The following is a 24,433-nucleotide window of genomic DNA, read 5'->3' as shown; positions in this document are numbered from 1 at the left end:
AATATGAAGAGTGGTACTCTGTGATGTGTTGGATCTGCCCCTTAGTAATGCTTTGTATTCAGGACATAAAGTGAATTTCTTTGCCACATTTTTTTGCAGTATTGCTCTAGTGCGTTATTGCAAACAGGATGCATATTTTGGTATATGTTTTTTCTTTACTGGCTTCCTTTTTCACTCTGTCAATTAGGTTAGTATTGTGGAGTAACTACAATGTTGTTGATCCATCGTCTGTTTTCTCCTATCACAGCCATTAAACTCTAACTGTTTTAGTCACCATTGCCTCACGGTAAAATCCCTGAGTGGTTTCCTTCCTCTCCGGCAACTGAGTTAGGAAGGACGCCTGTATCTTTGGGTGTATTGATACACCCAAAGTGTAATTAATAACTTCACCATGCTAAAAGCGATATTCAATGTCTAAATTTTGTATTTTTACCAATCTACCAATAGGTGCCCTTCTTTACGACGCATTGGAAATCCTCGCTGATTTTTGTGGTTAAATCTGTGTTTGAAATTCACTGCTTACAGATAATTGCGTGTGTGGGGTACAGGTGTTAGGTAGTCATTTAAAAAAAATAATGTTAATAAACACTTATTGCACACAGGCCATGCAACTTATGGGACTTGTTAAACACATGTTTATTCCTGAACTAATTTAGGCTTGCCATAACAAAGGGGTTGAATGCTTATTGACTCAAGACATTTCAGCTTTTCATTTGTAAACATTTTTGAAAACATAATTCCACCTTGACATTATGGAGTATTGTGTGTAGGTCAGTGACAGCTCAATTTAGTCCATTTTAAATTCAGGGTGCAACACAACAATATGGGGAAAAGTTGAGGGGTGTGAATACTTTTTTTGAAGGCACTGTACATCATCCAGAAGTGTTTGTTAGCTGTTCTCTCCTCTCCCTCTCGGTCTTCCTCTTTGTGTAGTTTGGCAGTCTGGACCAAAAGCTGGCTCTAGCAGAGAGGATCAGGGGTCATGTCCTGTCTCTGGCCCTGCAGATGTATGGCTGTAGAGTCATCCAGAAGGCCCTGGAGTTCATCCCCTCAGACCAACAAGTTATAGTACGTATTGTACTACCGTTTGTGTGTGCACATCGTCTGTGTATGAGGAGCCTCCAAGCAAATAGCAACTATAGACTGTGTGCTTTGGTGTGTTCAGCTATCTCTAACCCTGTGTGTGTGTGTGTTGTGTTACAGAGTGAGATGGTGCGGGAGCTGGACGGCCATGTATTGAAGTGTGTGAAGGATCAGAACGGCAACCACGTGGTGCAGAAGTGTATTGAGTGTGTTCAGCCCCACGCACTACACTTCATAATAGATGCCTTCAAGGGACAGGTGGGTGACGTGCACACACACACACACACACACACACACACACACACACACACACACACACACATACACACACACACACATACATACACACACATACATCGCCTGCAGGGAACACGTGGGTCACCATGTTAATGGCAACAGCAGCCCAGCGGCAACCATCTTCCATCCACTGGCTAAAGGTAACAAATTACCATAAAGAGTGTGTGTGTTTTTAAAGAGAATAATGTGCCTGTGCTTAGCTGACTGTGGGAGAGTGAGCTAATGCACTAGATATTGTGGTTTATCAGCTCACATAAAGATTGTCTGTATATTAGTCACATTGGATGGGTCTCTTGGATTTTTCAATTGTACCAATTTCCACATTCCTGCGTGTTTCCATTCCCACTCACGAGATAGTTGTGTGAATGTTAGTGATTGTTTGTCTAGTTAAGTAGGTCATTGAGAATTGGCTTTCTTCAGTCTTTCACTGGTGTGGGTGTGTGAATGAACCATCAGTTATGTCAGGTGTGTCTCTCTCTCTGCAGGTGTTTGCCCTCTCCACCCACCCCTACGGCTGTAGAGTGATCCAGCGTATTCTAGAACACTGCCTTCCAGACCAGACCCTGCCCATTCTGGAGGAGCTGCACCAACACACTGAACAACTGGTGCAGGTAACACACGCACACCACCGGTTTCACCAGACATTTTGCTGAAAAATTGTTAAAATGTTTGTTTTGCATCTGCTGATGTTCAGATCAGGACATTGTCATCACACTGACATTCTGTATTGTGTTTTGTGTTTAAGGCTGGATCTGGTTGAACAACTAGCTAAATTGTCAACTAGCTAAATGCCATACTGTGTGTAAATCTCTCTCCAGGACCAGTATGGTAACTATGTGATCCAGCATGTATTAGAACACGGCAGAGCGGAGGACAAGAGTAAGATAGTAGCTGAGATCAGAGGAAACGTACTGGGGCTCAGCCAACACAAGTTTGCCAGGTACACACTCGCACATCAAGCAATCAAATTGGTTTATCATTTTTTTTGTCATTGACCAAATTTCAGGTCTGCTCAGCGCAAACCGCTTTAAGTTAGTTATAACAGTGGCCAAGTAGACTACTGTGGCTATTGGATCATAATGTAGACTACTGTGGCTATTGGATCATAATGTAGACTACTGTGGCTATTGGATCATAATGTAGGCTACTGTGGCTATTGGATCATAATGTAGACTACTGTGGCTATTGGATCATAATGTAGACTACTGTGGCTATTGGATCATAATGTAGACTACTGTGGCTATTGGATCATAATGTAGACTACTGTGGCTATTGGATCATAATGTAGGCCTACCAGAGTGGCATACCATCAAAAACAATGGAGAACATGCATCCCATAACATTTTAACATGCAAATAACTGTTATATCATTCAGCCTACAGACAATGTGTGGTGTTCAATGTAGGCCTACATTCCATGAGACTTTTGAAAAAAGCATACAGGGCTTGACATGAACCTATTTATCCACTTGTCCTTCAGACAAGGACGTGACTGAAAATGTTGTTTGACACAAGAAACCACTTTACAAAATAAAATGAATTCATATTCCCAACCATTATTACAGAAAATGTTACTCCAATGCGCTCTGCCTACAAGAAAACATCTTGTGCAATTTTGTTTCCGTATGTTGTGTTGAAAGTGGCTAATCTTGAGTTGATTTGATCACAATTCCCACATAGGTAGTGTTAACTCTTGAAACTACCTCCGTTTATTCTGCGCGACAGTCCCAGGAGAGCTGCGTGCCCGTGCATGGGAACATGGTTTATAAACTCGTTTTGTATATGTGGTTGTCACAAAGTTACAGTTAACCTGGCCTAGAACGCAAAAGGCCGAGCAGAATCCGTGGCTAACCCAGCCTCTCTCTGCAGTAATGTGGTGGAGAAGTGTGTGAGCCATGCGTCGCGTGCAGAGCGGGCCGTGTTGATAGACGAGGTGTGTAGCCTGACGGAGGGGCCCCACAGCGCCTTGTACACCATGATGAAGGACCAGTACGCCAACTATGTGGTTCAGAAGATGATTGACGTGGCTGAACCAACACAGAGGAAGATCGTAATGCACAAGGTTGGGACCTGTGTGTGTGTGTTTGAAAGAGAGAAGAGTGTGTGTGTGATTTATTTTGTATAGCGGTTTTTCATCAGTGTTATCTTAAAGCTCTAGAAATATATGTATCGATGGTTATGCAATTTTGTGTGTGTGTACTTATTTCTCCCTCTCTCTCCCCATCAGATCCGGCCCCACATCTCCACTCTGAGGAAGTATACGTATGGCAAACACATCCTGGCTAAGCTGGAGAAATACTACATGAAGAATGGAGTGGACCTGGGCCCTCTCTGTGGCCCTCCCAATGGCATCATGTAAACTAACAACCCTTACACCCTAACCCTTAAGTACAAGACGGACCAACATGTACGTCAGCCGTGTGCAGTAGATCACCTGCTGTGTGTTGGAGGAACGGTGGCCATTCAACATAAAGGCCGACCACCCTCTCTCTGTGCACAGCTGACGTTGTATTGGAATGTCTTGTCTTCTGTACCATAACCCCTGGCCTATACCCTACATGAAGAACGGAGTGGCCCGCCTAGTGGCATCGTGTAAACTACTATCAATATATACCCCATTATTCCCGACACCCGTAACCCTATATATACACCCCCCCCTCCCCTTTATTCCCCTCCTAATGAGATCATGTAAACTACTATCCTACCCCCCAATTACATCATGTAGAACCCTCTTTAAATACTCCAACCGTCCCGCTCACTCTTACCCCCATGGTAGCCCATTGGGAGGGGCCTGTCTAAACAGGAAGCCTTGGTTAATTTAGCCCCTCCCCCAACCCAAGCATCCCACTCCTTCATTCATTCTCCCTTTTTTTTTTCTTTATTCGTCTTTTAAATAAATTAGAATCATTTAACTTTGTTGCTACTGCTGCGGCGCACACACTGTCCCATCGCAAGTATGGGATGGAACAAACGTATTTAATTTGTCTGACGGCGTCACCAACTCCAACACACACTGTACACAAACAGACACGCACACCACACACACATGCTACACACGCACGCCATGAGCTTACCAGCACACAGATCATTTAGCATGGGAGATTCGTTTCCGGTCTTGCTTCTATATATAGCGTGTATACTTGGTGTAGACCTTTGCATATATATATATATAAATATATATATAAAACTTTGTAGTTTTTCTGGTTTTTGATGTTGAATCTGTATCTATAATGTATCCTAGTAGTGAACACATATTTCTGACTGTATAATTGTACATTTGTAAACCCTTGTAATGTAAAAGTGATTTACCACCCTTTTTGGTATCAGACGATATAAAAGAAAAAAACTCACACAAAAAACTAAAATCTTAGAAAAACTATTGTGCATTTCAGTGTATATTCTCACCTCCTTGGTTGTGACATATAAGTTGTTGTATATTGTAAATTGTAATATCAAATTTTTGTTTTGAAAAGCCCTTTCTATACTGCGTAGTACTTGTACAAAGCCCCCCCCCCCCCACCACCACCACCACCATCTCGTTTGACCTTCCACTCACTGCTTCAATAGAATTCACTTCCCCAGCCCCTGAACTACACCACCTCCCCAACCCCCAAACTACACTGCAAACGTGGCTTGTCCGTTTACTAAACATCCGTTACCCACAGCAAATCCACTGAAATCAACGAGACAAGTCTTTTTACACTTCAAGTCTATTTAAAACGCAGAGAGACCTGGCTGAAGTGTAAATGACTGATAAAGTGGTTTCCCCCTTCTGGTGTAGCAGTCCAAAAACATTACACTTCCGGAACACGCAACGCGTTTGCGGTGTAGTTTGGGGATTGTTACCACCACCACAGGACACACTGTTAGTAGTAGTAATTTCTGCTTTAACATGAAGCTGTATTTGTTTTTTAGATCTTTTATAGGAATTCTGAGGGAAGGGGGTGAGGGGCCATGAGTTTAAAGGTAGACGCCGTGATATGACATCGTACACAACGGAGCGACTTCCTGCTTGCAGACATCCACAACAACCTATTTCAAATCTGCCAACACTACCCACTATTGGCTCATCTTGAGGCATGATATATGAAAGGTGTTGTTACTTAAGTCTCGAAGAAGGAAGTAGCTCTACGGTGTACTGTCATCGCTGAGTCTACCTCGAACCCCAATCTCCCCCCTCCTCTCTCAGGGGGGTAAAGTGAAACCATGGATTGTACAGAAAAGAGGAGAGTGGTGTGTTTGTTTTTTTTGACCTATATTAGTCCTGTAAAAGTGATGTATCATATCATATGTCCATGTCCCCCGGGAAAAGACCGGGCGTCGCCTGTCTTGCCCTCTGTAACCATGATTACCGCTGTGGCAGACGGCAGCGACACGGTGTACATTTGGGGCAGCGAGCCTTGTGTATATGAATAGGAGCACCACCTGTAACCATAATGTGTATAGTTATAACAGAAACCTGTGTATGTTTATTGCCTGGGCAACTATTTTTTGTAACTCCTGTTGTAGATTGTCTCTAAACAATGATGTGAGTCTTTATTTTGAAACAAAACTGAACAAAAAAACACTCAAAATTTGAAGTGTCATTTCGAGTGGTTTTTGTTTGTCTGTGTCTCTGATTTGTGTTGGGTAGCACACAGAGCAGTGTTGAGATGGGATTTGATAATCCTCACCACACCTAAGAATGGAGTGAGGGAGATGCAAAGTACATCACTTGTCTTTTCTTACTTGAGCTGATATAACTGCTGCGAGGAAGGTTTTTATCCATTACTGATGTGGTTGTCACCTAGCTACATTTAGGATGATTATTTCAAATGATTGATTGGTTTCCATTTATTCCTTGATTGGTTTGATCATTTAAGAGTACACATATGGAGCCTTCTCTCTGCAGAGTGATAAAACAGTACTAGCCTTTAAGGATATAAAATTAGTATAGTTGTATTGTCCTCCAGGAAAGGAAGAGGTGTTTTTTTATACAGCCACCAAATAAACCAACAATCCCAGAATTTATATCAACTTTTGTCAGGGTAAGGGAATCAGGAAAGACATATTTGTATAATTATGGTGTTTTGTAATGCCTCCTTTTTAAAATATTATTTCATTGTAAATTGTGTGTAATTCAGCTTGATGCCATTTTGTACAGTTTTAAATATTTAAAATCCATTACATCAGAAGACACTCCTTTAGTAAACAGAAAGTCATTTTCTTCTCCTTGCCTTCAGCTGCAGAACTGTTCTCAAAAGAACAAAGGACAAAGTGAGAAAATGGCAGGAGAGTGGTACTTCTCATGGGAACATGCACTCACATGCCCAATAGTAATAGGCTAATGTCACCTCAGTATAATGGAATGGGAAAATAACCCAGGGTCATAGCAGTAGAGTAGCCTAGGCAACAACATAGAAACGCATCGAGATGGACTGACTTGGACTAGACTGCAGTTCGGTTAAATGTTTCAAAACGTTTTTCCCTGTGCCTCTAGCCTAGGCTACTGAACGCGACCCAGTTTACTTTTACTGTAGAATCAGCGGATATGTTGGTGTGAAGGCCCTCTGACTCTGGTTGGCCTAATGGTACTTTCAAGACAACTGGGAACTCAGGGAAAAAAAATGTAAAATTATGACTTCAGTGATCTTCAGGTTGGAAAGTCTGAGTTTTAGAAAGAGGCAGGAGTTCCTGACTTGAATTCCGAGTTGGATGACCGTTCAAAAAGTTTTTTATCAGTCAGAGCTAGTTTTTTCCTAGTTCAAAGTAGTCTTGGAACACTCAGAAGTCAGAGATTTTCAAGTTCCCAGTTGTTTTGAACTCAGACACATCCCTGGTAATCTGGAGTTGCACCCATGCGCCCTGCAGTGTGGAATGTGCTCTACCTCGGCCCCTGTGTTTTTTTCACTGGGAGGTGTGTGTTTGTATGCAGGGTTGGGTAGTAACGGATTACATGTAATGGGGATTAGGTATATAGTAGTCAGATTAGTTACATTCTTAAAAACATCTAATTATATTTTGGATGACTTTATATGCTATCAAGAGGAACATTTGATGAAAAATTCTCAGCAATGCCATCATTTAGTGCACCATCAAGTCTCACAGGCTCTCGATTCTATTGTCTTGCTGATCGCTCATCAAAGGTGGATGGATTCTTATAGTAGGTCACAGGACTCTTTAAAGTCATTCAGTGTGCTTTATTAAGAAGTGGAGGCCTACTAAGTATGATTCAATAAATGTTTTAATCCATGCAAGAATGCATGATTCAAGATATTTTGATGTGCAACCTGAACCAGTAATTGTCATGAAGTTTGGGTTTGACAATTAGGCTATTGTTGCTATATATTACTGGCTAAATAGGGCTCCTGAGTATTCAGACATCCCCCCCCATAGGATAATTTGCCTACATAATGTTTTGTGCTCTCAAATCACATTGTCACATTTTCTGTCCACCAGGCCCACTCTGGGCGCACAGGGCGAAGAGAGCGAATGTGCAGCCTAGTCTCAGACTAGAAGTAACATAGTAAACGTAAATAAGACCCACTCAAAATAATGTTACCTTTAGTATACTTACATAAGACAGGTTAGTTACTAAGGCAAAAATATATAACACAAACATCTACCAACCAAAATATTGCGTGTTTGAATTTCATCACAGACAATTTGGAATTTGTAACATCATACAAATGTAAATGTATAACTTATACAAAATGGATGATGGACATCCACAAATGAATACATATCATACGAAACATAACATACTAATTGGGGTACTCCGAATTTACGTTTACTATGTTACGTCTACCTCTGAGTTCAGGTTGTAGCGTACACAGTAGATCTAAATAGTCTACAAAGCAGCAAGCAAGGCAGGAGCTTTATGGAGAAAAGACGATTGTGATTGACCAATGGAAAAGAGAAACATGCATATCCAATTTATCAGGTGCAGGAAAGAAGAACGTCAAGGGAAAAAGGAATGTCGGCAACTCTGGTAGACTGCTCCTATGGTGATTTAATCAGACGCACAACAAAGACAGAAAGATCTAAATATATTCGGATCAAAACGCTGTCTTTTTTGTGCGTCTGATTACATCGACATGGGAGCATAGCAGAGTTGCGGACATGAGTTTTTTATTTGATTGACCAGTGGGCCAGGTGTGAATGTTTTGAAGCCGTGTCTAGTCATTCAACCAGTTTGAATAGGCCACCGTGACAATATTTTGGAATCTTGTGTAGCCTGTATGCTCACACATTTAGAACATGTGAATTATAGGTTATGTTCTTACACTATTGGAAATAAAGTTACTAAATTAAATACATTATTTTAAACGCTGCAAATTTAAATTAGGCTATGTCGGGTCTAAAAGTAATCGGATTACATTACTCATTTTGAGTAATTCAAAAGATTACGTTACTAATTACTTTATTTCATGTAAACCTAACTGTAATCATTAAGGGAATCATTTTTTAAGTAATCCGCCCAACCCTGTGTATGAATGCGTTTGTGTGTGTGTGAGAGAGGCGGGGAACAGCCAGTGGGTGCCTATTCGGGGCTGCAGGGGGCATCCTCGCCTCGCCCGCCAGAGGAGATCCCCCCCCCCCCCGCCTAACACACACACCCCTTCTGCCAGACTCTCCCAGGCCGAGCGGCGTCGCCATAATAAGGAACATCCTGCTTTCGACAGAGAGGGGGAGGATAGAGCTGAGGTCTGGCATCTCCCGGTAGTAGGCTATATCTACCAGGTCTTGAACACTAAAGGGTCCAACAGAGGGGGACAAAATAATAGAAAGAAAAGGGCTTCCGTCGTAGGAAGAAGGAATCTCCACTCGTTTTATGCCTGGTACTATTACCGGAGAAGGACACACGCCGGTTTAGTGTTTTACCGATACGGATTAATAACACGCCAGACGGATGTTCGCGAGGAGGGGCGGTGCACTCTGAAGTTAGAGACTACTGCCTACCGAGAGAAGCGCTTGTTCCCCCGTGAAGGTTCGCGCCCCCCAGCCACAGCATGAAGCTGCCGCCGTGTCTGATGACGATCCTCGCGGCGCTGCTCGCTCACTCCGCGCTGGTAAGGGTCTGCCGGGTCCTTTGTATTCTATTGTTCCATTTCTACCGATGTATCATGTCGCAACGTGGTCCGGGATCTAGGGTTGCATAGCATAGGCCATAGGGTATTGATAAACTATATATTTGGTGTGTGTGCGTGCCTGCCTGTGTGTGTTGCTCGTGGATAATGAGGCAGCAGTAGCAGTGTGTGTCTGCTACTCGGTGATCGGTAGTAAATATTGGACTCGACCCACATTTGGTCGAGCCGCCCGTGACTCCCGTGTCTGGCTCGCGGCCCCAGACTCTGCCCGGGTCTTTGTGTCTCAGAGACGGGGGTTAATTTTTTAGAAAGGCCTCGCGAATTAGACGCCAAAGAGCAGTTAACCGAATAAAGACCCGTAATAACCTCAATTACAAGGGACCCACTAATCACACACACACTCTCACACACACACACACACACAGAGAGAGAACTCAGGAGTTGTGTGCGTAATTAGTGGGTCCGTTCTAATTTAGGTTATTACGGGTCCTTATTTGGTTAACTGCTCTGTGGCGTCTGATTCGCGAACTCACTTACACCCCCGGTAATTAAGCTCGAGTCCGTAGGCCTACAGCTGCGAGGGGACATGGTGTGGTGTTCGATCTGCTGCCCGGTTGACCTTTTTATGTGCGTGCGTCTATTTCCGAGGCGGAGGTGAGAGCTAACGAGGCCTGTCCGGAAAACGCAGGGGCTGCTCTGGTAACCGGAGTGTGTGTGTGTGGTGAAGAAGGGGTGGGCTGTAGGAAACGCGATGCGGTGCGCAAGGGATGGGAATGATGTCATCGGGAATCGCGAGGCGAACTGATTAGGAATGCGCACGTCTCCCGGAACCAACCAGTGCGTCACGCGCATACGCGCATTCAGCACCCCCTCACCAGCCGGTACCAATTTATCCTCCATACCGGGAGAAGTCGTTCGTTGTGCTCTTAGTATGATAACACAGTTCTTCAAATAGCCTACAGTCCGTATACAGTCCATCTTGGATGCAAAAGTGCTATTGGCTTAAAATGGTAAAACACATAATGCCTAAAATATCCTCCAATTTAGTTTTTTATGTAACTTGACAAGTCAGTTAAGAACATTCTTATTTACAATGATGGCCTACCCAAACCCGGCCAAACCCTAACCCGGATTGTACATATGTACCATATGGGACTCCCAATCACAGCCGGTTGTGATACAGCCTTGAATCAAACCAGGGTCTGTAGTGACACCTCTAGCACTGAGATGCAGTGCCTAAGACCACTGCGCCACTTGGGAGCATTAAAAGGGGACAGTCTGTACTTTTCCTCTTATTCACTATGTGATCTTGGATTCATTTTGGTGGAGTAGAGCTCAAACTACAAGTTTGACTTTGCTGTCCAACAAGTCTTGGATGGCGCTGTATGTGATAACGTGTGAATCCCTTATATTTCCCCGGCTCTACAGTAGCCTATTTGATGGGAGTGTCTAGTTGACCTGGTGCTCAGAGCTGAATGACCAGGCCGGTACCGCTGGCTGCCATAGCCTTATGCAGGCCGCACACATACGATTAACTGTGTCAGTCGGTGCTGTTGGCGGCCTACCTCCCTCTAATCTGACCCTGATGACACACACACACGGTGGCAGGTGTGTTTCTCATGCTGGCACAGGCCACATCACACATACATCAGTGATCTCAGCTATGTGCAGGATAGGGCTCTCAACTGTGATTTCACAGTCTACACAAATGGAGGTATGGAGCTCCGTTTGTGTGACGTTCCAAAACTTAATCCACACAAAAATACGTAGATCCTTAGAATCTGTTGCATAGACTGTGTAGAGTCCTCAACCCAAGAAAGCCCTGCCCTGGGGACAGTCACACACACACACACACACACACACACACACTCTTCAAAGGCACACACACATCAAAGGCACACAACACAGATTGGCTTACTTGCCCAGATCTTTTGCTGCCTCCAGTGAATGACTGGCCATGTGTGTGTCCTGGTTCAATCCTTAGTGGATGGTCTGCATTGGTATTTATTTCCTGTGATATGAGGCCATGATGTAATTTCCTGCCGTGTAAATTTAGATGAAGCGTGATTTTCCCACAGACATCTGCTGCATCCCACAACGACCTTGTGTGTGTGTGTGTGTCTGCCTGTCTTTTCCTGCCAGGGTTTGTGTGCTAGCTCTTTTTGTGGTATGTATGAAATGAGAGAGAGCTTTTATGTAGTGTATGTGTGTGTGTGTGTGTGTGTGTGTGTGTGTGTGAAGAGTGGTGTTTTTGAGGATCATGTTTGGTTCGTGCAATGAATCAGTTTCTTGTGCCTGAAATGGTAGACCAAGCCCCCAATAGAGACCAAAGGACGGCGGGAAGGAGAAAATAGTGTGAGAGAGAGGGGGATAGAGAGAGAATGTGGAATGTGAGAGGCAATTTGACACAGGAAGTGGGTCCTTCTCACTCCTTTAGAGGACAGACTCTACCACACACATCGATCTGTATAGAGGCACACATACACAGATGGGTATGGACACAGATAACAGCATGAACTCACATACAGTATATCGTGTGTAATAATACCTATACTACACTATGTAGCCTAGGATACTTTTTTCAGGGTTGTGGCCAGTTCCACTGCAGTAGTAGGAAATGAAACCGCTCTCAGCTCATATCCAGAGCTCTGTTATACCCTACAGTAGGTCTGTACGTGTGTAGGCTTACAGTAGGTCTGTGTTGGCCTGAAGCTAAGATCACAGACTCTGAGATGCGATAGTCCGCCCCCCCATTGTGACATAGCTACACGGCTCTGAGGCCACCACCTGCGAGAGGCGCACAGCCCCAACACACACCTCCCCACAATTCCCAACCAACGCGTCTCTGGTACGTGTCCTCTGTTCATTTGAATGTGTTGACTGCTGGAGAAATTCCTTGAGCTGAGCTGAGAATTCAAAGTATGAATGAATGCCAACGGTCCAATATTCTAGAACACTGCTGTGCACACGCGGACATGTTTAATACTCTGATAGACCCTTAAGTATTGAGCCTGGCATGATAACAAGCAGTGTAGTGATGATGTCTCAACCCTACCCCTCGGCTCCCCTTACCTCTATTGTACTAGTGTTCAGTGATGGGACACAGCCGTGAAAAGGTGGAACCAGTGTTTCCCCTCGCTCTCCTGAGGGACAACCATACAGACAAGCCACATCTTTGTTCCAGCCCTGCACTGACCTGACACGCCTGAATCAAATAACCAAAGGTTTTGTTGAGTCAGGTGTGCTAGTGCAGGGCTAAAACAAAAAGGTGGACTGTCTGGTGGTCCCCCAGGTCCAGAAGAAACACCTTTCACAATATGTCTCTACCCTTCATTATGCTTAGTGGAGGTATGACATCACCAGGGTACCCACACCTAGCCTGTCATCTTCAGATCTTTAAATACTGACAGGGAAGGGGATAGGGTGTGGGGATAGAAGTAGATTTTTTTCCCCCCAGGGTTAGTGTTTTCACCTGAAATAGTGACTTCTTGCACAAGAGGCAAAATTGCTCCATGTAGGGGCTGCAGTGTAATGTGTGTCTGGTGTCAGATAGGGAGATTCCCATCTCTATCCATCTGCCACTATCTACACACTATCTACTGTATAAGGTGTGCATGTGTTCGTGTGTTGGTAGTGTTAATGCTTACAGATGGGCCTATGTAGCAGCTTGAGGTACAGTCAACTACAGTCTTTACTCTTTAGCTCACACACACACAGAACAAACCCTCAGTAATTGGGCAGTACTGCAGACATCCTCACACACTCATATTCTCAAGAGAAGGTAGAGGGGGATGCACAGGAAGGAAAGAAAAAGGAGGGAGGGAGACATGAATAGAAGGAGAGAATCGACAATGAAGATGAATGGATGGAACGCAAAGTGAGATGTAGAGAGCTGTGAAGAGACCAATAGAGGGAGGGATGGTGGGAGAGAGGGATGGAGAGCGAGGGGGAGGGAGGCCAGTGTAGCTCATTTCCCAGGAGACACTGCTCTACCTGCTCTCCATGGCCGTCGCTATGACAACCACACTACTGCTACTGTCACAGCTTTATCTCTATCCCTCTTTATCTCTCTCTCCCTCAACCTCCCTCTCTATCCATATCCCTATCTTTGTATCTCTTCCTCAACCTCCTTCTCTATCCATATCCCTATCTTTGTATCTCTCCCTCAACCTCCTTCTCTATCCATATCCCTATCTTTGTATCTCTCCCTCAACCTCCTTCTCTATCCATATCCCTATCTTTATTTCTCTCTCTCCCTCAACCTCCCTGTGTTTAGTGTGTGCGTGCATTTATGCACATTGAGAGAAACTGTGTGTGTGCATTCTATAACAGGACTGTAAATTAGAGAGCAGCAGCAGCAGCAGCATACTGTCTCCAAAACCACAAAGCATTCTGGGATCTCTGTTTTGGGGCTTCACTATAAATATAAACCAGAAACAGGGCACTCCCTCACATAAACATATAGGGTTTTTTGTGTGTGTGTGTGATGCATCTTTCACCTCTATTCTTTCTCAGCTGTCTGCTTCTCTTCCTTGCATGTGTGTTTGGAGACGTGCATGTATCCTTCCTCTCCTCTCTTTGCCTCTCTCTCCCTCCATCTCTCTCTCTATCTGTCTCACGTGTTTCCGTAGCGATCATGGTAATTAGGTTACCAAGGAGACCAGATGGGTGTGGTCAGAAATCTGATCCGCCCTGTAGGGAACTCTGAAATTCAGCTTCCCAGCAGGAGCGATAAAGGTAGACTAACATTTGAGATCCCGTTTATGCAGGGCTTCTCAAACTTTTTCAGACCGGGGACCCCTTTTGTGCTAGCAAATACATCAGGAACCCCCTCAAAATTCAAGTAAGATAAAAATAGCATACAAGGACTTTTACTATGACTTCGGCAGTGCATGGCCGGATGAACCAAGTCTCGGGCCCTGGAAAGGAACATTTTGAAGGTCCCCCTCTTGGCATCAGAGAGAAAATGTTGCTGTTTTCGAGCTAATTTCCTGCAATTCTACTCTGTTTTGGTAAAAATCTGAGGGATGGGCCTGGAGAAATGTAACAACTCTCAAATTCATAAACAGGGCTATGGATGCAAGGAATGACCATCCATGACATCAAAATTGTAGTTTGAACCATGTTTTGAGGCTATATAGTGTTTGTTTACATTTACATTGTTCACAAACATTGGAGTAAAACAAGCTGAAATTTTGGGTTCTGATGGGGTACGACAATTGATCTAAGCTCATGCGGCATTTCTAAGTTATTTTCTTCAAGAATCAATGGGTAAAAATCGATGTAGCAACTAAGGATTCTTGCTTTAAATTCCAGTGCGTTTAGGAATAAAATTGGAGGGGAATACAAGCAGTGTTAAAGAGCTGCTGAACACGTTGATTGGCACGTGTGTTGTTCTCTTACTCATTAGAAAAACACAATTTCAGTCTTGGAGGTGTTTCCTGACCAATCCCCCCCATGAGACACTGGAAGCCTATTTCACATTCTCAAAACCCCCCAGAATGAAACTAAGATAACTCAAGAAACCTGTCATTCATGTTGACGTTTTTGCCAAGGTTGTTTTAGTTAGGCAATTTGACATCTAACTAGGGTGTTTGGGGCAGTATTTCTCAAGTAAATGTGATGTGTTGTCTTATATAAACAGTCGGAGCTGCTGGGCAGGTCTGTCTCACTCATCCTATTGGATAGAGTGCAATCACCGCAGCGGTTCATCCAATGTCAGTGGGCAATTGGACATCAAAACCCAACCTGTTTTAGAAGAGACTGACTTTATGGTAGAAATCATCCTATTTACACCGTGTAGTCAATTTTGACACTAGAATAACTGTTTCTGACTCATATCGATTCCACAGGCCGTCTTCAAAGGGATTTGTTGCTTTTTAAAGACAGTCGCTCGTTAAATTGAAAAATGGTTAATTGGTGGAGCAGTGTGGATATCAAATATCCCAATGTACCTCCATGTTGCCCAGGGTTAAGAACATAAATGATCTATGAATAATATTACATCGTATTGTATTTTATTACACCTTCTAAACTTATTCCACAGGGCCCTTGGCCGAAATTTGCTTAATCTGTTAGAAATATTCATTAAAAAAAATGAAATGTAAATTATTATGTTTTTTTTCAACTTTGAGAACCCCGTGTTTAATGGACAACGGAGATTACACGTCTGACATGTTTTGAGTGTTTTAGTTTGTGGCTCGTGGGGACAACTAGCATTCTTCTAACCTCAGTAACCAATAACATGGATGGATCCGTGTGTGTGCGTTAGGCTTGGGCGGTATACCGTGTGTATGTATGTATACACTACCGATCAAAAGTTTGGTGTCACTTAGAAATGTTCTTGTTTTTGAAAGAAAAGCAAAAAATGTTGTGCGTTAAAATAACATCAAATTGATCAGAAATACAGTGTAGACATCGTTAATGTTGTAAATGACTATTGTAGCTGGAAACGGCAGATTTTCAATGGAATATCTACATAGGCATACAGAGGCCCTGTGTTCCAATGGCACGTTGTTAGCTAATCCAAGTTTATCATTTTAAAAGGCTAATTGATCATTAGAAAACCCTTTTGCAATTATGTTAGCACAGCTGAAAGCTGTTGGTCTGATTAAAGAAGCAATAAAACTGGCCTTCTTTAGACTAGTTGAGTATCTGGAGCATCAGCATTTGTGGGTTCGAATACAGGCTCAAAATGGCCAGAAACAAAGAGCTTTCTTTTGAAACTCGTCAGTCTATTCTTATTCTGAGAAATGAAGGCTATTCCATGCGAGAAATTGCTGAGAAACTAAAGATCTCGTACAACGCTGTGTACTACTCCATTCACAGAACAGCGCAAACTGTCTCTAACCAGAATAGAAAGAGGAGTTGGAGGCCCCGGTGCACAACTGAGCAAGAGGACAAGTAAATAAGAGTGTCTAGTTTGAGAAACAGACGCCTCACAAGTCCTCAACTGGTAGCTTCATTAAATAGTACCCGCAAAACCCCAGTCTCAACGTCAACAGTGAAGAGGCAACTCCGGGATGCTGGCCTACCGTCAATACTGTTTGAAGTTGTTTTAATATTTGTAGCTACTTTTTAAGTAAACACCTGCAGTCAACTTGCGCAATACGTTAGGAGATAAAGAAGATTGCGCTCTTCATTTCACCTGTCACATAATTCTTCATTTATGAAGCTTACCAGTAGTGCCCAGTTACGTGGTGTTTGTTTACAAGCACACATCAACGAGAAACCGGAGCCTTGTGATTCACTCACTGTTGTGCAGCACGCGCCAGGTGATTTAGTTACAGTATGGAATTCACAACTAAATGTTTGCCAGCTAGATCTCTTATAACTATTAAAGCTGCAATATATAACTTTTTGGGCGACCTGACCAAATTCACAACGAAATGTGAGTTATAGATCTGTCATTCTCATTGAAAGCAAGTCTAAGAAACGGTAGATCTGTTGTGCTATTTCTATGCTTCCCGTTCTTAAGTTTTGTTTTTTGCATCTTTTACTTTCTGTACTTTCTGTACACATCTACCAGTTGAAAATACAATATATTTGGTTATGTAAAATATATTTCACACCTGTATAGATGGTGAAATGATTCTCTACAATATACATGGCTTGTTTTGCCACATAAACGGAAATGAGGATTTCTGCATATTGCACCTTTTAAGTTAACTGTGTAAAATGTGCTAAATGCTCTGCAGTTGTGCTCATGGTTTGCTAGTTTAGTAGCTAGTTAGCCATCTAGCTAAGTGGTTAGCTTCTTCCAAAATCAAGCTTTGCTTGACAATAGCAGAGGATCCCCTCCTGGCTCAAGAGCTTTGCTGTCTAATATCTGTTTTATGTGTGCAGCAAACTGTGAGTAGCATTTTTTGACTTACTTGTATAACTTTATGAGCTGGGATGTCTGTCCTGAAGATAGTTTAGGTCAGAGACTATAACATTTTTGTAATATTTAGTTAGCATTCTTTATGGGATTTTAGATTACAGAGGCTCAGTGGGCTCAATAGCACCCCTTGTGTTCAGTGCTGGTATTACTGGATATCCCAGTATGGCACAATGTCGGTATGAAGGTATGGCAATCTGGATACCACCCAAGCCGTGTGTATGTGTGGCATCCGACCGCAAGGCACTACAGAGGGTAGTGCTTACGGCCCAGTACATCACTGGTGCCGGGCTCCCTGCCATCCAGGACCTTTATACCAGGCGGTGTCAGAGGAAGGCCCTAAAAATGGTTAAAGAATCTAGCCACCAAAGTCATAGACTGTTCTCTCTGCTACCGCACAGCAAGCGATACTGTCTGGAACCAACAGGACCCTGAACAGCTTCTACCCCCAAGCCATAAGACTGGTGAATAGTTAACTCTGTAACTATCTGCATTGACCCTTTTGCACAAACTCTTTTGACTCACCACATACGCTGCTGCTGTTTATTATCTATCGTGTTGCCTTGACACTTTATCCCTACCCGTTTACCACTTTGCCTTGACACCTACCCGTTAGGGAGGTTACCAGTATTGCGATACTCGTAAGTGTCGTGCCAAGAAGAAAAAAAAGCACAAAGCGGATTTATCTTCTTTAGGAAAACCACCCGAATGTTGAAAACAAACATCATCATGTTGTCATCCAGAGTCACGTGTTTATTTTTCAGGCTGTAGAACACTATCTTACAAACAGCAGGTTTTTAAAGGACCAAAGAGTTTGGTCTGCTTTGTGTTTTCATTTTTTACCATATTGCCATATGTACATATCTACCTCAATTACCTCGTACCCCTGCACATCAACTCGTACTGGTACTCGTGTATTTAGTCCTCGGTTGATTATTTTTCCATCATTTCTTTTATTTTCTCTCTGCATTGTTGGGAAGGGCCCGTAAGTAAGCATTTCACTGTTAGTCTTGATTTGTGCATGTGTGTGTTGATATGTTGTGTTTGTGCATGTGTGTGTTGATATGTTGTGTTTGTGCATGTGTGTGTTGATATGTTGTGTTTGTGCATGTGTGTGTTGATATGTTGTGTTTGTGCATGTGTGTGTTGATATGTTGTGTTTGTGCATGTGTGTGTTGATATGTTGTGGGGTTATGTTGCTAGACACAGGAAGTGTGTATTTGTAGATCTGGCCTTTGAGCTTTGTCTGAGAAGAGGGGGGGGGGGGGCTTCCTGTGTGTGTTTTTGAATAATTTAGCCGATGTCCCGACAGAGGAGTGAACGAGGTCAGAAGCTCCTGCTACAACCGTCTCTTCCCATCCCTCACTCCCCCTCTCCCATCCCTCACTCCCCCTCTCCCATCCCTCACTCCCCCTCTCCCTCCCCATCCCTCCATTTTTACATCTCTACTTGCTATCTCAGAGATTCCCTATCTACATCTTGCTCTCAATCTCTCTCTTAGTACATCTCTCTCCCCTATTTGTCCCTCTCCCTCCTTCCTTACATCTCCCATCCCTCCTTCTTCCTCCATTACTAGAGAAGGATCAGATTTCGACCACAGATGCTCATGTGGAGTTTAACCACAGATGACTGTGTGTAGATGCAAGTATTGCCCATTGTGTCGTCGATGTGACTATATGTAATGTACTGTTCTATAGTGTGTTATAGAGAGTATGTTGTGGGTCACCAGAACATTAGACTAAAGAGGCCTGATCAGGTGGAACCACTGTCTTATCCTCATGAACAACCATCAGACATTCAGCCCCCATCTGTGTCACCACAGAAACAGATTACCCTTAAACAAACAAGAAAAGGGTATTTTTTTATATAGATTTTTCAAAATCCAAGTGCACCATATTACAATGTATTGTTGTATCTGTATGTGACTCTGACAGAGAACTAAGTGTAATGCATTAAGGAAATTCGTAGTTGATTGGTTAATGTCTTAATCTGAACTATTACTGCCTGAATGAAAAAGATCATCCTTGAATATGGACTCAATGTTTGGCATTATAGGGAATAGATTCTGTGCTTCAAAGCAAAGTAAAAACGTAGCCGTAGACGCTTGTGTGTGTGTGTGTGTTTGTGTGTGTGTGTGTGTGTGTGTGTGTGTGTGTGTGTGTGCTAGAACCCCTTGGGTTAACCTTTAAACCCCAGCTCTTTAGATGGTTCTTTCCAAGGCGTTTGCAGCCTGAATGAGCTACTGAAGTTAATGATCGGTGTGTGTGTGTGTGTGTGTGTGTGTGTGTCTGCATGAGGAGACAAGAAATGGATGATACAAACACCAGTGGAGGCTGCTGAGGGGAGGACTGCTCATAATAATGGCTGGAATGGAGCAAATGAAATGACATCAAACACATGGAAACCATGTGGAAACCATGTGGAAACCAAGTGGAAACCAAGTGGAAACCATGTGGAAACCATGTGGAAACCAAGTGTTTGATGTATTTGATACCATTCTCTCTCTCTCTCTCGCCTCCTCTCCCCCTCTCTCTCTCTCTGTCTCTCTCTCTGTCTCTCTCTCTGTCTCACCAGCAGCAGGTAATTCATTCTTAATCTTTCATCCCAACAGTTCTGGATTACCCCTAATCTCAACCAGCAGGGAGCCAGGCCACAGAGACGTGTGTGTGTGTGTGTGATTGATATTGTCTTGTCCCTACTGAATGGAGTTGTCATGTGATATGATGATATACTGAGTCCAGACAGACTGACTCACATTCGCCAGACGCACTACATTAAGGAGAGAGAGGGGGGGGGGCATATAGACTCGGAGGGAGAAGTTAGTAGCAGCCAAGTAATGAGGGAGAGAGGAGGAGAGGTAGAGGGAGAGGTGGGTAAAGGGAGGAGAAGGAGATGGGTAGAGGGAGAGGTGGGTAGAGGGAGAGGTGGGTAGAGGTAGAGGGAGAGGTGGGTAGAAGGAGAAGGAGATGGGTAGAGGGAGAAGTAGAGGGAGAGGTGGGTAGAGGGAGAGGTGGGTAGAGGGAGAAGGAGAAGGAGATGGGTAGAGGGAGAAGTAGAGGGAGAGGTGGGTAGAAGGAGAAGGAGATGGGTAGAGGGAGAAGTAGAGGGAGAGGTGGGTAGAGGGAGAGGTGGGTAGAGGGGGAGAGGGAGAAGGAGAGAGGGAGAGGTAGAGGGAGAAGGAGATGGTAGAGGGAGAGAGAGAAGGAGATGGGTAGAGGGAGAGGTGGGTAAATGGAGGAGAGGGAGAAGGAGATGGGTAGAGGGAGAAGGAGAGGGAGAAGGAGATGGGTAGAGGGAGAGGTAAGGAGAGGGAGAAGGAGATGGGTAGAGGGAGAAGGAGAGGGAGAAGGAGATGGGTAGAGGGAGAGGTAAGGAGAGGGAGAAGGAGATGGGTAGAGGGAGAGGTAGAGGGAGAATGAGAGGTACAGTAGGAAGGGTCAGCAGTAGAAAGATAGAGTGGTGGTTAACGGATGTTTATAAAGAGCTTAGTAGAGCTGAGAGGGATTGAATGGACAGAACAACCTGGAAAGGATTAGAGGGGGGGGGGGGGGGGGGAGAGAAAGATAACGGTGCCGTAAATGGTGTGGTATTTTATTGTTCATTATTATCTGTTGAGGTGCAGCTAATATTGAAAGTCTCATGAAGACAGACTGTTCATTCATAAATAGTACTTACAATGGATTGGGCTCAGACATGGGTAGCGTTCATTTGGCACTAAACAGGAAAACATTTCAAAAAGAAAATAAGCATCTCTTATTAGACAAGTTGAGACAGTACCCCTTCCCTTTCAAAACATTTTCTCATGTATTGTGCCAAATGAACACAACCCTGGTAAGAGACTACCAAGAGAAGCATGGCTAACCTAAGAGCACCATTTTAACCCAGTCATAACCTGTTACAATGGTTTTAACTTAGTACACTATGGGAATTCAAAGTTAATTGACCAATAGGGATCAGTGTGAGGCACACTGGTGACTGATTGGGTGGAAATGTCTCTGAACCACCAATCAACAGGAGCAGTTAGTCTAGGCGTGTGTGTGTGTGTCTGTGTATTGGATGTGTGAGGTAGGTCACATGTATCATTTATATTACACACACACACACACACACACACACACACACACACAGACGTTGGAGCCTCTCTCTATTACAGATTGAATTACAGAGAACTGATTATATTTTCCTTCCCTGCATCAGAGATGAAACACTTTTACCTCTTTCTCTCTCTCTCCTCTCTCTTTTTCTCTACCCCTTCGCTCTCTTTCTCTCTACCCCTTCGCTCTCTTTCTCTCTTTTTCTCTACCCTCTCTCACTCTCACTCTTCTCTCTACCCCTTCTCTCTCTCTCTATTTATCTACCCTCTCTCTCTCTCTCTCTCTCTCTCTCACTCTTCTCTCTAACCCCCACCTCTCTCTCTCTCTCTCTCTCTCTCTCTCTCTCTCTCTCTCTCTCTCTCTCTCTCTCTCTCTCTCTCTTTCTCTACCCCTTCGCTCTCTTTCTCTCTTTTTCTCTACCTCTCTCTCTCACTCTTCTCTCTACCCCTTCTCTCTCTCTCTATCTACCCTCTCTCTCTCTCTCTCTCTCTCTCGTCTCTCTCTTTTTCTCTACTCTCTCTCTCTCCTTACCCTATTTTATTTTTCTCCTTGTTGTCCTCCCTTCCTCTTCTATCCCTTTTCTGAATAATTTCTGTAATGAATAGATCACATGAGTCTTATAATATGTGTCTCTTGTGATTCTGATTACTCTGTCAGACAAATGGGATTCCCATCAACGTGTGTGTGTTGCCGTCTGGCCAGCCAATCTATTCAAAAGTTTAAAGGTCACCATTGATTTCTTTGCTATAAGTCCTTCACCCTCCCTCCCCACAAACTCTCTCTCTCACACACACACATTATTTTGCTCGCTCACACACACACAAAGGAAGCTTGGTCCATGGGGTTCTCTCTCACACACAAGCACATTTTTGAAGCCTTTTGAAAAGTTTCTTAGGAACACCAGAACAGTGAAGACCACAGGAGCCACGCCCTCCTACTGGCCTGGTGAAACAAGCCATTCAGCTAGGCTATAATCTTACACACACACACACACACACTAACTGTGTCTGAGGGCATTGTTGGCAGACAGAATAGTAAGACATCACACACAAACACACGGTCTGATGCATCTTTCATAAAGTCATATATAATGGAATAGGATTCCGTCTCTGTCTCTCTGTCTCTCTCTCTGTCTCTCTCTCTGTGTGACGTGGTCTATAATCCTGTTGGATTGGTGGATTAGTGTAACAGCTGGCTCCTACATACAGATATACATCTGACTGCTGCAGCTCTTCTATTTTCTCTCACCGTCCTCCTCCTCTCACCGTCCTCCTCCTCTCTCTATCCTCCTCCTCCTCTCTCCATCCTCCTCTCTCCATCCTCCTCTCTCCATCCTCCTCTCTCCATCCTCCTCTCTCCATCCTCCTCTCTCCATCCTCCTCTCTCCATCCTCCTCTCTCCATCCATCCTCCTCTCTCCATCCATCCTCCTCTCTCATCCTCCTCCCTCTCTCCATCCTCCTCTCTCCATCCTCCTCTCTCCATCCTCATCCTCCTCTCTCCATCCTCATCCTCCTCTCTCCATCCTCATCCTCCTCTCTCCATCCTCCTCCTCCTCTCTCCATCCTCCTCTCTCCATCCTCCTCCTCCTCTCTCCATCCTCTTCCTCCTCTCTCCATCCTCTTCCTCCTCTCTCCATCCTCTTCCTCCTCTCTCCATCCTCCTCCTCTCTCCATCCTCCTCCTCCTCTCTCCATCCTCCTCCTCCTCTCTCCATCCTCCTCCTCCTCTCTCCATCCTCCTCCTCCTCTCTCCATCCTCCTCCTCCTCTCTCCATCCTCCTCTCTCCATCCTCCTCCTCTCTCATCTCCCTACTTTTTTCTATTTCCACCCCTCTCCTCTTTAGACGTATGTTATTCTACATGTTATTATTTTGTGACTCTTTAAGACTGGCGCTATCAACGTCAAGGTAGTGGGTTCTACTTCCCACAGGGATCACATGTACATACAAACAATGTATGCACCCACTCTGCTGTGTGTTGCTTTGGATAAAAGCCTCTGCTAAGTGGCGTATAACAACAATAGTTCTCCAGCTGTGTTTTTCTATCAGACCGTTAGGTCTGTCAGAGTTTCATAACTCAATTAGCAGGCTTTGATGGTTTTTTTTTGTGATATTCGTGAGCACACCATTTTTTCTTGAGGCAAGTGGAAGTTCGGTGGGCCCTTCGTCTTTGATTTGTCAACAGTACCACTCCTAGTAGGAGCGGGACCATGAAGTGTTTGTTTTCATGCACATTTTTTCACTTGAGAAATACGCCACCTAACATCTTAGTTGGATGTAAAACTGCATGACCAAGACCTCGGCAGTAACATCCAAATTAATGACACATTTCTTGATTCATCTTAGATGAATTCAGACTATTTATGTCTCTGTTATTGCTACAGTGGCTCAAGAGGGACAAACAACAGTAATATTGGTGCTTTTTTTCTCATTTTTCAAGTGAAGGTCTTCAGGGAGTTTGCGAGCAGAGATGTCCCCCTAGCCGAGTTCTGTTAGGACAAACCCAACCTATGTATGCAGAGTTAAGCTACCATCACTGTTACAGGATTCTCTCTGTCCCCTAACTCTACCTTAGTTTACCTTGACAGGATTAAGATACTGGTCCTGCTGAAACTTGGTTTCGCTGCCAAGTGTATGTGTGTGCGTGCATGCAAAGGGTTTCTGTGTTAATCTCTGCTGAAGGTGGCAGGTGTCTAAACGAGGTCATCACCTGGTAACCCAATCGCTCTGTCACACTCCTCTCTCACACACACACACACACACACAATACCTCCACCTCTGTCTTCCTCTCTCTCTTTCTCGTTTTTACATTGTAGTCATTTAGCAGACACTCTTCTCCAGAGTGACTTACAGGAGCAATTAGGGTTAATAAGTGCCTTGGGCCCATCAACAGATTTTTCACTTAGCCGGCTCGGGGATTCAAATCTTCGGCCTTTCGGTTACTGGCCCAACGAACTTAATCGCTAGGCTACCTGCCACCCATTCTTTCTCTCTCAAACTCCCTGACCAAGCC

The 24,433-nt window shown here is 44.0% G+C and overlaps 2 protein-coding genes across 5 annotated transcripts in view; both read left to right on the top strand.

Annotated features, from left to right (window-relative positions):
* The window catches only part of pum1 (pumilio RNA-binding family member 1), a 36,818-nt gene extending 30,859 nt beyond the window's left edge, over nucleotides 1-5,959 (top strand). For all 4 annotated transcript variants that reach the window (XM_090208928.1, XM_090208927.1, XM_090208926.1 and 1 more), the window contains exons 19-24: nucleotides 934-1,068; nucleotides 1,204-1,341; nucleotides 1,866-1,991; nucleotides 2,199-2,320; nucleotides 3,249-3,441; nucleotides 3,607-5,959. In XM_090208928.1, the coding sequence (XP_090065054.1) occupies nucleotides 934-1,068; nucleotides 1,204-1,341; nucleotides 1,866-1,991; nucleotides 2,199-2,320; nucleotides 3,249-3,441; nucleotides 3,607-3,738 (846 nt within the window). In that variant the 3' untranslated portion in view covers nucleotides 3,739-5,959. The remainder of the gene's footprint in view (nucleotides 1-933; nucleotides 1,069-1,203; nucleotides 1,342-1,865; nucleotides 1,992-2,198; nucleotides 2,321-3,248; nucleotides 3,442-3,606) is intronic.
* A 3,007-nt stretch (nucleotides 5,960-8,966) lies between these two features.
* sdc3 (syndecan 3) overlaps nucleotides 8,967-24,433 on the top strand; it is a 41,139-nt gene continuing 25,672 nt past the window's right edge. Inside the window, exon 1 of the mRNA XM_036953139.2 lies at nucleotides 8,967-9,430. Within this exon, the coding sequence (XP_036809034.1) occupies nucleotides 9,371-9,430 (60 nt within the window). The 5' untranslated portion in view covers nucleotides 8,967-9,370. The remainder of the gene's footprint in view (nucleotides 9,431-24,433) is intronic.

This window comes from Oncorhynchus mykiss, chromosome 18 (genome assembly GCF_057628025.1).
Source record: "Oncorhynchus mykiss isolate SJ-2025 chromosome 18, ASM5762802v1, whole genome shotgun sequence".
Taxonomy (NCBI): domain Eukaryota; kingdom Metazoa; phylum Chordata; class Actinopteri; order Salmoniformes; family Salmonidae; genus Oncorhynchus; species Oncorhynchus mykiss.
The sequence above is the reverse complement of the archived record's forward strand: the minus strand, read 5'-3'. Positions and strand labels throughout refer to the sequence as shown.